Source organism: Pelophylax lessonae, assembly GCF_965119305.1.
Source record: "Pelophylax lessonae genome assembly, chromosome: 12".
Classification (NCBI taxonomy): domain Eukaryota; kingdom Metazoa; phylum Chordata; class Amphibia; order Anura; family Ranidae; genus Pelophylax; species Pelophylax lessonae.
In genome coordinates, this window is record NC_138779.1 from 1,231,461 (window position 1) to 1,246,681 (window position 15,221).

Here is a 15,221-nt window from a genome sequence, read left to right on the forward strand (position 1 = left end):
CCAGTGGGCGGATTTAGTGGGATGGCCAGTGGGCGGATTTAGTGGGATGGCCAGTGGGCGGATTTAGTGGGATGGCCAGTGGGCGGATTTAGTGGGATGGCCAGTGGGCGGATTTAGTGGGATGGCCAGTTGGCGGATTTAGTGGGATGGTCAGTGGGCGGATCTAGTGGGATGGCCAGTGGGCGGATCTAGTGGGATGGCCAGTGGGCGGATCTAGTGGGATGGCCAGTGGGCAGATTTAGTGGGATGGCCAGTGGGTAGATTTAGTGGGATGGCCAGTGGGCAGATTTAGTGGGATGGCCAGTGGGCAGATTTAGTGGGATGGCCAGTGGGCAGATTTAGTGGGATGGCCAGTGGGCAGATTTAGTGGGATGGCCAGTGGGCAGATTTAGTGGGATGGCACACATAGGAGAGTTTGGTGCTTCAGGTCCTTGAATGCTACTGAGCAGGGCAACCCAGCGGTGTTGTCTTGGTGATCCTTGAGCCGAGTGGCCTGTGCGGCAGATGCCAGAGCAAACCCAGATCTTATAGGGCTCGGCTTGGCCTCCTCCCTCTGCTGGGAGGTATCCCAACCATATGGGTTATTCTGGATGTTGGTGGACTCCCTTGTGTGGGTTCCTGGGGTAAAGGAGCTTTGACCTCTCCCTTGACGTTACGTCATGCTTGTCTGTATTATATACTCACAGATATGTTGGACTGTTTGTTGCTTTGTGTGTTTTAGAGATGCTTTGACTTATGGGACACGATATTCATGTCTGCTATACCGCTTTCTGCTTTATTTTTCATGTTTAAAACCAAATAAAGATTACATAAAAAATGTCATTAAATTGTGGTCGGTGCGGCGCTGCCAAAAACTAGGATACTACAATGGGGTCTCAGGCAATACAGTGATCTATAATACACCTCCCACCTCTGAGTATGCTCAATGCTCATACTAGAGTGTATTATAGATCACTGTATTGCCTGAGACCCCATCAGGGGCAGACTGGCAACTTTCAGCCCAGGGGGCAATTACAAACCAGAGGCCCATGGTGCAGTGACTCGGCCCCCCCCCCCCCTCCCACTCTTCCTATTCCAGTCCTCCTCCTGACCCCTATTCTAGGCTGAAGCCCTACTCCAGATAGGTTGGTGGGAGCTGGGATAGCATGGTTGGGGCTTGCCAGGAGAGTGGGGCATGGAACCGGCCTCAGACACAGTAGACCATCCATGCTGGGGGGGGGGGGGGGCTGCACTCTGTCCTTGTGTTCATCCTGCATTCTGTAGGTCAGTGGCAGAGACTTTTTACTTCTCTTCACCAGAAATCCTTTAGGCTTGTTGGTGGCAGTAGCAGTGCAGCCTTTTTACAGGACATTAAAGTGGCCCAGGGGGCAATTGCCCCTCTGCCCCTGGCCCAGTCCTCCCCTGGACCCCGTTGTAGTATGATTATTTTTTGGCAGCGCCACACCGACCACAATTTCAGTGACATGACAGCGCCCCCCTCCCCCAAACCTATTTATCCAATATTCAGCACATTGGTCCCTTCAGTCCAATCATTGCCTCCACACACATCTCACCTGTAAGACTCTGGTGGGCCCATCTGGAATCACTCTGACGGACAGAACACCGGATCCCGGCCTCATCTTCTGGTTTATAAACTGCTGCTCTCTGGGGACCGAGGTCACCAACTCTAGAGAGGCGTCCGGTCCAAGCACCACCTCCGCTCCATCGTACAATCCGGACACCCCATTCCGAGCCTGGAAGGGACAAAAAAATAAAAAGACTGAACCAATGTTACAAAATGACATCAGCAACGCGTCAGATAGAGAGATAAGCAGGTATTGCTTTCAGTTTAGGAGTTTAACACAACAAGGCCCAACTTGTCTGAAGATTATTAGGGGGGGGGGGGGGGTCAGACAAATCTGAGAGGTTGTCCTTGTGTGGAACTCCAGGCGATGAGCAGTGTTGGGGCCGCCAAGCACCACACTTGGAACAATGTATGTGAGTTTCTGTTGTACAATCTAGCCAGGCCTCAGAACCTTCTCAGAAAACTCCCACCACCATCCCTGACTGTAGGAAGACACACTTGTCTTTGTACTCCTCCCCTGGTTGCCCCCACACACGCCTGACACCATCTGACACCAAATAAGTTTATCTTGGTCTCATCAGAGCACAGGAGACGGTTCCAGTAATCCATGTCCTTAGTCTGCTTGTCTTCAGCAAACTGTTTGTGGGCTTTCTTGTCCATCATCTTTAGAAGAGGCTTCCTTCTGGGATGACAGCCATGCAGACCAATTTGATGCAGTGTGCGGCGTATGGTCTGAGCACTGACAGGCTGACCCCTCCCCCACCCCTTCAACCTCTGCAGCAATGCTGGCAGCACTCATACGTCTATTTCCCAAAGACAACCTCTGGATATGACGCTGAGCACGGCACTCAACTTCTTTGGTGGACCATGGTGAGGCCTGTTCTGAGTGGAACCTGTCCTGTTACACCGCTGTATGGTCTTGGCCACCGTGCTGCAGCTCAGTTTCAGGGTCTTGGCAATCTTCTTATAGCCTAGGCCATCTTTATGTAGAGCAACAATTCTTTTTTTCAGATCCTCAGAGAGTTCTTTGCCATGAGGTGCCATGTTGAACTTCCAGTGACCAGTATGAGAGAGTGAGAGCGATAACACCAAATGTAACACACCTCCCCCATTCACACCTGAGACCTTGTAACACTAACGAGTCTCATGACACCGGGAAGGGAAAATGGCTAATTGGACCCAATGTGGACATTGTCACTTAGGGGTGTACTGACTTTTTTTTGCCAGCGGTTTCGAGATTAATGGCTGTGTGTTGAGGGGACAACAATTTACACTGTTATACAAGCTGTACACTCACTACTTTACATTGTAGCAATATGGTTCCATTAAAAGAGGGTTCAACATTTAGCAACTCACATGGTTGATGATTATAAAAGGCACATATAAGTATGCCGGCATCCGGGGTAAAGTTGTCCACATTCAGACCGTCCTCCTCACCGCCGGCTCTCACCGCTGTCAGTCTTCAGATGTGACCGGGAAGACTACCCTGCAGGAGAGCGATCTGAAAGCGAGGATTGAAGCGCTGGTGGAGCGCAGTGTGGAAGGGATGACATGGATGGCAAGGCGGAAGACTGTCTATATGGACAGCATTACCCCGGATGCCGGCATAGTTAGATGTGCTTCTGTTAAGCCTGTCTGTCCCATTGTTCATTGTTAATGAACTCACATATTGTTTCTGTCCAGATGGCTAGATAATTAGTTCAGGTTAATTCTATTTCTGTATACAATTTCATCTGCATATGATAATGTAATCAGGCAACCCCTGAACTGATGGGGTAGTTTAATCAGGAGGGGGATGTCTATGCTGTATATAAACTCTGTGCGACTGTTCAATAAAGAAGAAGGTTCCAAAACTTGTACAAGCTAAGTTGTTGGCTAGCTTTGTATGGGGGCAGCTGGAATATTTGATATCTATGTTCAAGACTGAAGGAAGCCGTATACTGATGGAAGTCCACAAACACAGTGTGGGTCGTGGTTCCGTTACATTGGTGGCAAGCAGTGGGATGCTTCCTGCAGTCTGGGACATCCAAACCTCCACCGGGATCCAAGGTTCAGGGATGCAGCAAGTGCTGACTCACCTGGATGAACCCGTTTCTGCACAGGATGAGATTGGATGGAGGAATGCGTCTGTCCAGCCACTGGATAAATGTATGGGAGAAGAGGAAGCCATCTTCATTCCCCAACCATGGATCACAGATGTAATTGACTTTCCAGCGGAGGATGATATGGATGATAAATCACCTGCCAAAGTGTTGGCACTGCGCCCAAGTGTCACCAGCCCATGCCCTGGACTTTCAGTAATTCCAGAGACTGGGGATTTAATAGACTTTTCTGCTGAGGAGGAACCTCCCAGTGAGCCTACAGCAGAAGATCGGACTTCCAGGCATAGCGCTGCTAACCTCTGCCTGCAACAATTGGTGACCCAGGAAGATGTGTGCAAGGCCACTGACTTTTCAGTTTACTTTCCTGCAGAACAGCTGGCATCAGGGCCTAACATGACTGAGCTCTGCCCAACACCAACAGCAGCTTCAGCCTTCCTGAGAGAAGAGGCAGCTGACCTTTCTCCTACACCACTGACAGGGACATGGGATTTCCTGCCAGCAGCATCTGTGAAGTTACAAGAAACTTCTCCAGCGGAAGCGCTGACAACTGGACAGAGGGTCCAAGACCTCTGCCCACACCTGCGGCAGTTCAGGAGGCTCAGGGTGAGAAGGAAGAAGAGGTTGTTGTCCTCCCTCCAGAACAGTCAGTCAGAGTGGAGGAAACTGTCTTCACTCCCCAGCCAGGATCTGTGCATCTGGGAGATGGTACCAGAGAAAGGTTGTCCCAACCGCCAGATGAGGGTAAGGAAGATGGAGCAGCCGACTCCCCTTCCCAGCAGCAGACGGTGCTCCAGAATGATGACACCAACCCAGCAGAGGAGCTGGCAACAGAGCAGAGTGCGGCTGGCCTCTGCCCTCAACGTACAAAAGATGGAGTTCCTGTGGTAGTGGATGGGACTGCGGTCTTTACCTCTATATTCCAGGGATGCTGGGCAGTCGGCTCAGGTCCCCAACATAATGAGGGAGTGAGCCCAGCCACCCTGTCTGCTCTCCAGAAGCTGAAAGGACTCCCGGAGAAGGACCAGTCCACACTTCTCCCCCGCAGCGGGTATGTTCTACAAGAGAGGCAGAGGTTGGCTGGGTGAGTAGTGATCTGTTCCGGACAATTTGTTTGGGGTACTGTGTGGGTACAGACATTGGGGGACTGGAACTACGGAGTAACTTCAAAGTCAACCTGTTTGGGGTCCCCTCCTGTGTTAGTCTCCTTCTGAAAGGGGAGAGATGTGACGGTAGTCACTTTGGTTGGGGGGCCCCGTGGAACCCAGATTACCTTAGAGAGGTTGGGAAATCCCTCTCTCAGCCCCTTCTTATGTGTAAGTCATCCTTTGTCTATTAGGGACACAGGGTGACCAAGAAGCCCAGTCTGTCCCTGCCCAAACCAGACTTTCACAGACTGATCGGCTATGAGAGCTCCATGCACCCTGCCGGGACAAACTTACAAACTATGTGGAACTTTGTCAAGGAAGCTGCCATGATGGATGGACTCTTTGGGACTTGTTACCCGACTAACTCAGGCACAGACCTGGTTAGTCTACCTTTGGGGGGAGGGGAAGATATGCGACGGTACTCACCGTCACTGGGAGTGACAGACAGATACTTAATGGACACTGAGAATATGGTTTGGATTAGGGATAGACCGATTATTGGCAACGTCGATATACCGAGGGCCGATATGCACTTTTCCCGATATATGGGAACCGGCCCCCGGAGGTTACCGATATTGCTGATATTTCAGGAAAGTGCTGTACTGGAGTGATTTCTGCAGCTAGAGGCATCACCCCAGTACCAGCGTCCATAGAAGATGGTCGGCTGTCTTGTAATGACAACGACGCGGCTACATTACAAGGAGTGGGAGGGGACATGCCCCCCTCCCACCGGCTTCCGCGGCTCGCCTGGGTCTCCCATGCCACCGGGAGACTCAGGTAACCAGCCTGCACGGCCAATGAAGAGAAGGTCCAATCAAAGCCGCATTCGGCTCTGATCGGGTCTCCATGCAAAAACCGGAAGTGATGTCATGACTGGCCTCCATAGCTGATGTCATGACCTCACTCCCGGGTACTGGCGCCAGATTAAAAACAGCCAAACTTGGCATTTTGAATGCTTTTAGGTGCAGGGGAGGGGTTTGGGGTCTTTTAGACCACCAGATCTCTCCACAAAAGTACCTGTAAAAAAAAAAAAAAAAAAACATTTTTTTAAATGTACAAAAATATCAGCCAATATGGGCCGATATCAATATGCGATGACCAAAATATCGGTATCAGTAACGAAAAACCGATCTCGGTCAATCACTAGTTTGGATTACTTCAACTGGAACAGTAATATTTATTTCAAACCTTTGAAGACGGCTTCACACAGTCAGACTTATAACAGATACTAATATCAGCTCACCCACCTGTCTTCCACACATCAATGAATATGCTGATTTACTCACCTGTTATCTACAATGGGTTCTGTGTTTACACTTATGATAATGTGTATTGTACTTCAGAGATCAGAGACGGACAGTCTGTCACTGGTGGTCTCTTCCTATTGCCTGTGTATTGAGGTGTGATGTGGATTCTGTTAAGCCTGTCTGTCCCATTGTTAATTGTTAATGAACTCACATATGGTTTCTGTCCAGATGGCTAGATAATTAGTTCAGGTTAATTCTATTTCTGGACACAATTTCATCTGCATATGATAATGTAGTCAGGCAACCCCTGACCTGTGTGTGGTAATCTGATCAGGAGGGGGATGTCCATGCTGTATATAAATTCTGTGTGTGACTGTTCAATAAGGAGAAGATTCCAGTACAAGCTAAGTTGTCGGCTAGCTTAGTATGGGGGCGGCTGGAATATTTGATATCTATGTTCAGGAATGAAGGAAGCCGTATACTGATGGAAGCCCACAAGTACAGTGTGGGACGCGGTTCCGTTACACTTCCTATACTACTAATATTTGGCTGATTCAGTAGAATTTGGATAAGTGTGGGGCGGTCCCTGCTGGACAGAAGCCGATTGTTTAAATGTTGGAAAACATTTATCAATATGATTTCATTGATGGTCTTTATGGGTTTCCAGCAGCGATCGTATTCATACATCATCTGCAGTGAGGACTGATGGCGGACTCACCTGGACAACCAATCCGGATAAACTGCAGCTAAGCTTCCCATCCCGGAAACACCAGGTCTGCGTGGTGCTCCTCCTCCGGTCCGGTCTCCTCAACATCAGCGGCTCATACCTAGAAACAGAATAACGGAATTTTTGTAAAATCTTACCTGTAAAATTCCTTTCTCTGAGTCCTCCGACAGTCGCCGCCTCTTCATATTCGTCACATATGGGGTATTAGACTTTGCTCCGAAGGAGTAGCTAGGCAACAGAATATGTTAACATTAAAGCTTTTAACATATCCCACCCTCAAGGGGTGGTCCCCTCAGTCAATACCCTCCTACTTCCTGCAACCATATCTCAGTTTCAGTGGAATAGCAGTAGAGTATACAACCAAACCCCAAAAGAGGGGCGGGGGCGGCGACTGTCGGAGGACTCAGAGAAAGGAATTTTACAGGTAAGATTTTACAAAAATTCCGTTTTCTCTTACGTCCTCCGACAGTCGCCGCCTCTTCATATTCGTCACATATGGGGACGTCCCAAAGCAGTGCAAACATGAGGGGTGGGAAACGCATCTGCGCCGAAAGGCAACGCAGTCTCCGCATCAAAGAAAGGAACCTTACCAAAGGAAGGAAACCAGCTGGGCTACAGGGAAAATAATTGCTCAACAGGAGCAACAACCCAGGAAAAGACAAATAACCAGGGGATAAAAAACTTATCCCAACAGCCAGAGGTCCCCAACAAGGGACCCTAGGGAATTGCCGCACTAAGAACCTTGCGGCCAAAGGAAGCATCCGCCGATGCCTGAACATCTACTTTGTAGAATTTTGTGAAAGTGTGCATGGTCGACCAGGTCGCCGCCTTACACACCTGGGCTACAGAAGCCCCATGATGACAGGCCCAAGACGTACTCAGAGATCTAGTAGAGTGCGCCTTCACAGGCACAGGGGGAACCTTCCCCTGCAAAGCATAGGCCTGTTCAATGGTCTGCCTGATCCATTTGGCGATGGTAGAGGCCGACGCCGCCATGCCCTTCCGAGGACCCTCTGGAAGAACAAACAAGGAGTCCGTCTTTCGAAAAGACTCAGTCGATGTAAGGTAAACCCTTATCGCCCGAACAACATCCAAAGAATGTAGTCTCACCTCCTTTGGATGTTTAGGCTTCGCGCACAGCGAAGGCAAGACAATATCCTCATTAAGATGGAATTCCGAAACTCGCTTCGGAAGAAAAGAAGGATTAGGTCGCAAGACCACCTTATCCAAATGAACAACCAGATACGGAGACTTGCAGGACAAAGCCGCCAGCTCCGACACTCTGCGAGCCAAAGTGATCGCAACCAAAAAGGCGACCTTTTTGGACAACATAGACAACGAGATCTCCCTGATCTGTTCAAAAGGAGCACATTGTAACACAGATAGAACGAGATTCAAGTCCCAAGGGGGCAGAGGATCCCTCCTAGGAGGAACCAGATGCCGCACTCCCTGAACAAAAGTGCCAACCAAGGAGTTGGAAGCCACGGACGTTGAAACAGAACGGCCAGCGCAGACACCTGACCCTTTATCGTAGCCAGCGCTAAACACTGATCGACACCTGTTTGAAGGAAGGACAGCACTCGGGAAACCGAGTACGTGCGGGGTGAAAACCCCCTGGACTCACACCAGGCAAAATAGGCCTTCCAAGTACGGTAATAAACCTTCCCCGAGGAAGACTTCCTCGCATTGATCAAGGTATGAACGACCTCTGGGGAGAGACCCTTCTCCTTCAGGACCTCGGTCTCAACAGCCAGGCCGTCAAAGCCAGCGACTGTAAAGCAGGATGGTATATCGGCCCTTAAGACAGGAGATCGTCTCGAAGAGGCAGACGCCACGGGGCGTCGACCGCCAGATTCACGAGGTCTGCGTACCAGGACCGGCGAGGCCAGTCCGGTGCCACAAGAATCACCGTGCTGCGTTCCGAGTGTAACCTGCAAAGGAACCTGGACAGCAACTGAATCGGTGGAAACGCGTACATCAGCTTGTACTGATGCCACGGGGCCACTAACGCGTCCGACGCGTCTGCCCGAGGGTCGCGCGTCCTTGCCACGAACCTTCTCACCTTGTTGTTGAGACGAGACGCGAACAGGTCCACATCTGGAAGACCCCACTTCGCGCACAACATCTGGAAGACAGCCGGGTGGAGAGACCATTCCCCCTGATCCAGGGTCTGGCGACTCAGTTAGTCCGCCTGCCAGTTCTCCACCCCCCGAATGTGCACCGCCGTTATCGCCGGGACAGGAGTCTCGGCCCAAGACAGAATGTCGGCCACTTCTCGAGCCGCTCGGGCACTCCTGGTGCCCCCTTGGTGGTTGATGTAGGCCACCGCCGTGGCATTGTCCGTCTGCACCCGAACCGGGCAGCCCTGCAGCCGGTCCATCCAGCGATGAAGACAGAGATTTATCGCACGCAATTCCAGAATGTTGATCGGAAGGGAGGACTCCCCCTCCGACCAAGTTCCCTGGGTGGACAGAACGCCCAGAACACCACCCCAGCCCGACAGGCTGGCATCCGTGGTGATCACCGTCCACGAGATAGGACGAAACGACTTGCCCCCGGACACCATCGGGGACTGGAGCCACCACAGAAGGTTTCTTCTGGTGCGATGACTCAACGAGATTTGAAGATCCAGAGATTGAGGTCGCCCGTCCCACATGGACAGGATCTCCGCTTGGAGACCCCGCGTGTGAAACTGGGCGAAGGGAATCGCCTCGAAGGCCGAGACCATCAATCCCAGACATCTCATGCACGTTCCGCAGAGATGAGTGCGGAACGTCCCTGAGGGACCTGACTTCCTCCTGAAGAGTTCTGAGTTTGTCTTCCGGCAGGAAGACCTTCGCCTGCACCGAGTCCAGGATCATTCCCAGGTAGGGAAGACGAACCGACGGACTCAGTGTCGACTTTGGAAAAGTTACCGTCCAACCAAACTCCTGCAGAGTTTGCATCGTGACAGACAGGTCCTTCTCCAGACCCTGGCTGATCGCAGACCGAACCAGAATGTCGTCCAGATACCCCAGGACAGAAATGCCCTGGGCCCTCAATAACGCCAGAACCGGTGCAAGCACCTTGGTGAAAATCCGCGGAGCCGAGGCGAGACCAAAAGGCAACGCCACGAACTGGTAGTGATCCTCCGCAATGGCGAATCGAAGGTACCTCTGGTGACCCTCGAAAATGGGGATGTGAAGATACGCATCCTTCAAATCGATGGAGGCCATGAATTCCCCCGGAACCAGGGCAGCCACCACCGACCGCAGGGATTCCATGCGGAACTTGCGAACCCGCACAGAGTGGTTCAGAGCCTTCAAGTCCAGAATTGGACGAACCTTGCCCTCCTTCCTGGGCACGGTGAACAGATTGGAATAAAACCCCCGAAATCTGTCCCGATGAGGCACCGGAACCACCACTCCCTGAGCCCTCAGGTCCCGCACCGCCAGGTGCAGGTCCCGTAAACGCTCTGGAGACAGGTGAAGATTTGAGGGAAAAAATCTGCTCTCCGGCCGAGAGAGAAACTCGATCTTGTAACCAGATCGAACGATCTCCTGAACCCATCTGTCCCGCACGCGGGCCAACCAGGGTTTTAGAAAACCGAGCAAGCGTCCCCCCACCCCAAAACTGGGTGAGGGCGCCCCTTCAGGCCGCACTGTTATGGGCTGCGGATCCGGATTGACCGGACTTCTGTTTCCCAGACCAGGGCTTCTTCTGAGAGCCTTGACCTTTGAACGGTTTGCCCTTGTAGTGCGACCGAAAGGCACGAAAGGACCCCTGAGGGGGCCGAAAATTAGCATGCTTCTTCCCAGAAGCCCCCTTAGCCTTGGGGAAATGGGGCAAGAGAGTGCTCTTACCCCCGGTGATCCCCTTAATCAACACATCCAAGGACTCCCCAAAAAGGCGAGACCCATCATAAAGGCAGATTGGCTAAGGTCTTACGTGAAGATTGGTCCACCGACCAACACTTCAACCAAACCAGGCGGCGAGACAACACCGCCACGCTGTGCACACGTGCAGCCAACGGGACTAAGTCCAAGTCCGCATCACACAGATACATGACACCCTGGTGGATTTGATCCACCATATCCAGGGTCGCCGGCGAGGCCGAATCGGCCACTAGGACGCGCCTAAGCATCTGCGTCCAACTCGCGACCGCCTGGGCCGCCATGAGAGAGGCAAACAGAGCCTTAAGCATAGAACCCGTAACAGAATAAGTATGACGGGCAAGAGACTCCAATCTCCTATCCGTGGCATCACGGAACACTGGGGAATCCTCTGCAGGAATCGCAGTGGATTTGTTTAAAACCGCAATTGCGTGATCCACTGGGGGTGGCACACACCACCTTTCATCAGTGGAAGGCGAGAAAGGATAACGCAGCTTGAACCTACTTGGTACAGCAAAAGGTTTGCGTAGATTGCGCCATTGTTCCTTAACAGGGCGCTGAAAATCATCATTGCAGGGAAAAACCTGCGGCGTCCTGCGTTTTCTCTGCGTCCCATAAGCCGCCAAGGCAGCGGGGGGACACACTTCATCCTGCAAACGCAGCGTTTGTTTTATGGAAGCAATCAATTCATCCATGATTGCAAGCTCTTCAGGCGAGCCAGGGGGAGAATTATCAACCCCTTCAACTTCAGCCTCCACCTCTGACCCCACTAGATCCAGGGAGGAGCGGGACCCCGATAAGGAGGCCCCCGCCATAGCAGCCCCATCACCATCACCCTCAGAATCAGCCACCAGCATCTGCACTTGAGCAGCAAGGCCAGCCACAATAGTGGCTAAATCCCCCCCTGGGGGGGAAACAGCGGTCCCCTGGCTTTCCACCAAGGCGGTAGGAAATTTGCCCTCCTGAGAATCCATTGCCCCAATATGATATGCCGGATAATAAAGGGTTAACTGCCCCTTTAACAAGCGCGGCGAGCGCAGCCCACCGCACCACACACAAGCACAATGAGACCCCCACAGGGACAATAAAACTGACACAGGCAATGGATAAGAAGGATATAACCTGAGGAGACCCTCGCCGCTGCTGCTGCCTCGATTGGTGTATCCGGGAGAAGAGGAAGTGATGCGGCTAGGGCGCTCTATTAAAGCCTATGGGAGGCTACAAGAAAATGGCCGCCATGCATGTAGAACATGCGGCCGGAGCGAGTTAGGCAAAATGGCGCCGTTTGGCGCCGAAACCGCCGCTCCACAGTACAGTAATGCACACATGTCTGTATATAAAAAAACATGTCAGATCGCCGCAGCGATCGCTGTATAGTGCCCAAACATGCCACAAAACATGCCCCACAGCACACAGCTTCTCACACTGACAAGGCTGACACACACAGTGTCACACAGCTCCCCCCCCCCCCTTGCAGCCCACAGCATGCAGCCGAGAGATAGGGAGACAAACAGTGTGAATAGAGGCAGGTTACACAGTCCCAGACTAACACCCCCCCAGACAGACAGGTCCCCACATAGATACACTTACCTCACAATGGCGTGGGGGACCCGCACAGGCGAACAAGCCGCTGCACATGAGGCAGGGAGAGTCGCATACAAGACGCACAGAATGGGGGTTAAGAAACCGCACAGCGTCCAGTGAGGTAGCCACCTCACCAATAATCCCTGCACCGAACAGGGATGGGTCGTTCACTGTGCCAGGAGCGTTACCTGGCTGAACGCTCGATGGCAGACTGGGAAGCCACTGACCCACGACCTGCGACCAGGAGGATCAGCCCGAGACCCAGTCCGCATGATCCTCTTCATCCGAAGAACTAACTAATGCTGACAAAAAGAACAGCTAAGTAAAGGTAGAGAGAAAACTCAAACAAAAAATCAAAAAAGAAGAAAGAGTCTGGGGCACAAAGCCCCAGCACAGAGAGAGCCAGCCACTCCTGACAAGCTAGACATTGAAACTGAGATATGGTTGCAGGAAGTAGGAGGGTATTGACTGAGGGGACCACCCCTTGAGGGTGGGATATGTTAAAAGCTTTAATGTTAACATATTCTGTTGCCTAGCTACTCCTTCGGAGCAAAGTCTAATACCCCCATATGTGACGAATATGAAGAGGCGGCGACTGTCGGAGGACGTAAGAGAAATATATTTTTATGGCCTCCCATGCCTTCCACTATCATTTCTATACTGAGGACACCCAAATCTATCTCTCCACCCCTCCGCTCACCCCATTAGTCTCCTCCCACATCACTGATCTACTAACAGACATATCAGCCTGGGTCACCCACTTCCTCCAACTGAATCTATCCAAAACCAAACTCATAATATTTCCTCCCCCCCACGTGCCCCTTCCCCCGAATTCTTTGTCAAGATCAATGGCACAACTATCAGTCCGCCCCCCCCCCCCCTGCCAGGGTTCTAGGGGGAATCCTGGACCCTACACTGTCCATTCAGGCCCACATCCAATCCCTGTCCAAACAGGGCCGCCCAACATCTCTACAATACGCCCCTTTTAACCAATGACACCACCAAGCTTCTAATTCACTCCCTGGTTATCTCTCACTATTGCAACTCCCTCCTCATTGGATTGCCTGTACATAGGCTCCTCCCCCCTTCAGTCCATAATGAATGCTGCTGCAAGACTCATCCATCTTACCATCCTTCAGTGTCCTCCACCCCTCTCTGCCAATCCCTCCCCCGACCTCCATTCAGTGTCCTCCACCCTTCTCTGCCAATACCTCCCCCGACCTCCATTCAGTGTCCTCCACCCCTCTCTGCCAATCCCTCCGCTGGCCTCCATTCAGTGTCCTCCTCCCCTCTCTACCAATCCCTCCGCTGGCCTCCATTCAGTGTCCTCCACCCCTCTCTGCCAATCCCTCCACTGGCCTCCATTCAGTGTCCTCCACCCCTCTCTGCCAATCCCTCCCCCGACCTCCATTCAGTGTCCTCCACCCCTCTCTGCCAATCCCTCCCCCGGCCTCCATTCAGTGTCCTCCACCCCTCTCTGCCAATTCTTTCCCCGGCCTCCATTCAGTGTTCTCCACCCTTCTCTGCCAATCCCTCCCCCGGCCGCCATTCAGTGTCCTCCACCCCTCTCTGCCAATCCCTCAACTGACCTCCATTCAGTGTCCTCCACCCCTCTCTGCCAATCCCTCCCCCGACCTCCATTCAGTGTCCTCCACCCCTCTCTGCCAATCCCTCCCCCGGCCGCCATTCAGTGTCCTCCACCCCTCTCTGCCAATCCCTCAACTGACCTCCATTCAGTGTCCTCCACCCCTCTCTACCAATCCCTCCGCTGGCCTCCATTCAGTGTCCTCCTCCCCTCTCTGCCAATCCCTCCACTGGCCTCCATTTAGTGTCCCCCGATGGCGGAAATGTACATACCGATTATCTGTGACCGCGGCCAGGCCAGCGATGTCCAGCACTAAGGAGGACTCCTGGGTGCGTCCGCTGAGCGGCTTGCTGGGGTTGTGAGGAGGAGAAGATCCCTCATGGCAGAGCATTCCCGTTCCCGTCATCCTCCACAGCTGTGACCTCTTCCCCGGCTCCTGTCATTCACAGAACGGGGGACACCGGATCAGAACCGACCCCTCATATGCATCCCATAATATCCCCTCTGATGTCACACCCCCTTCTCCATTCACGGGGGACACCTGATCAGAACCGATCCCTCATATCCATCCCATAATATCCCCTCTGATGTCACACCCCCTCCTCCATTCACAGAACGGGGGACACCGGATCAGAACTGACCCCTCATATCCATCCCATAATATCCCCTCTGATGTCATACCCCCTCGTCCATTCACAGAACGGGGGGACACCGGATCAGAACTGACCCCTCATATCAGTCCCATAATATCCCCTCTGATGCCACATCCCAACCTCTGTGTGCTCCAATCTGCACAGAGGACACCCCCCTCCTCCATTCACATGGACTGTGCGATCTGTACAGTAAATAAACCCTGATGTGACTGTAATAATGACACTGTCAGGGAAGGAGTTATGAGGGGCGATGAAAGGGTTAAATGTGTGCCTAGGGAGCGCTTACTAAGGGAAGTGCTTTGTAGGGACATAAAATCCATCCCTTCCCCCGTCAGAACAGTGATCAGCAGAGCTCCATTCTGTGTCTCTGCCCGACAATCAGCGGGTGCCGGCAGACATCCATTCAGCGGGTGCCGGCAGACATCCATTCAGCGGGTGCCGGCAGACATCCATTCAGCGGGTGCCGGCAGAAATCCATTCAGCGGGTGCCGGCAGAAATCCATTCAGCGGGTGCCGGCAGAAATCCATTCAGCGGGTGCCGGCAGAAATCCATTCAGCGGGTGTCGGCAGACATCCATTCAGCCGGTGCCGGCAGACATCCATTCAGCCGGTGCCGGCAGACATCCATACAGCGGGTGCCGGCAGACATCCATACAGCCGGTGCCGGCAGAAATCCATTCAGCCGGTGCCGGCAGACATCCATTCAGCGGGTGCCGGCAGACATCCATACAGCGGGTGCCGG

General features: G+C 52.6%; 2 protein-coding genes across 2 annotated transcripts in view; one reads left to right on the forward strand and one right to left on the reverse strand.

The window, feature by feature from the left end:
* The window catches only part of CFAP107 (cilia and flagella associated protein 107), a 498,422-nt gene that overhangs the window by 326,975 nt on the left and 156,226 nt on the right, over positions 1–15,221 (forward strand). The window lies entirely within an intron of this gene.
* The window catches only part of VPS13D (vacuolar protein sorting 13 homolog D), a 431,274-nt gene that overhangs the window by 139,223 nt on the left and 276,830 nt on the right, over positions 1–15,221 (reverse strand). The window contains exons 55-57 of the mRNA XM_082274036.1: positions 14,099–14,262; positions 6,777–6,885; positions 1,554–1,733 (exon numbers count right to left, since the gene is read on the reverse strand). Coding sequence (XP_082130162.1) covers positions 1,554–1,733; positions 6,777–6,885; positions 14,099–14,262 — 453 coding nt within the window. The remainder of the gene's footprint in view (positions 1–1,553; positions 1,734–6,776; positions 6,886–14,098; positions 14,263–15,221) is intronic.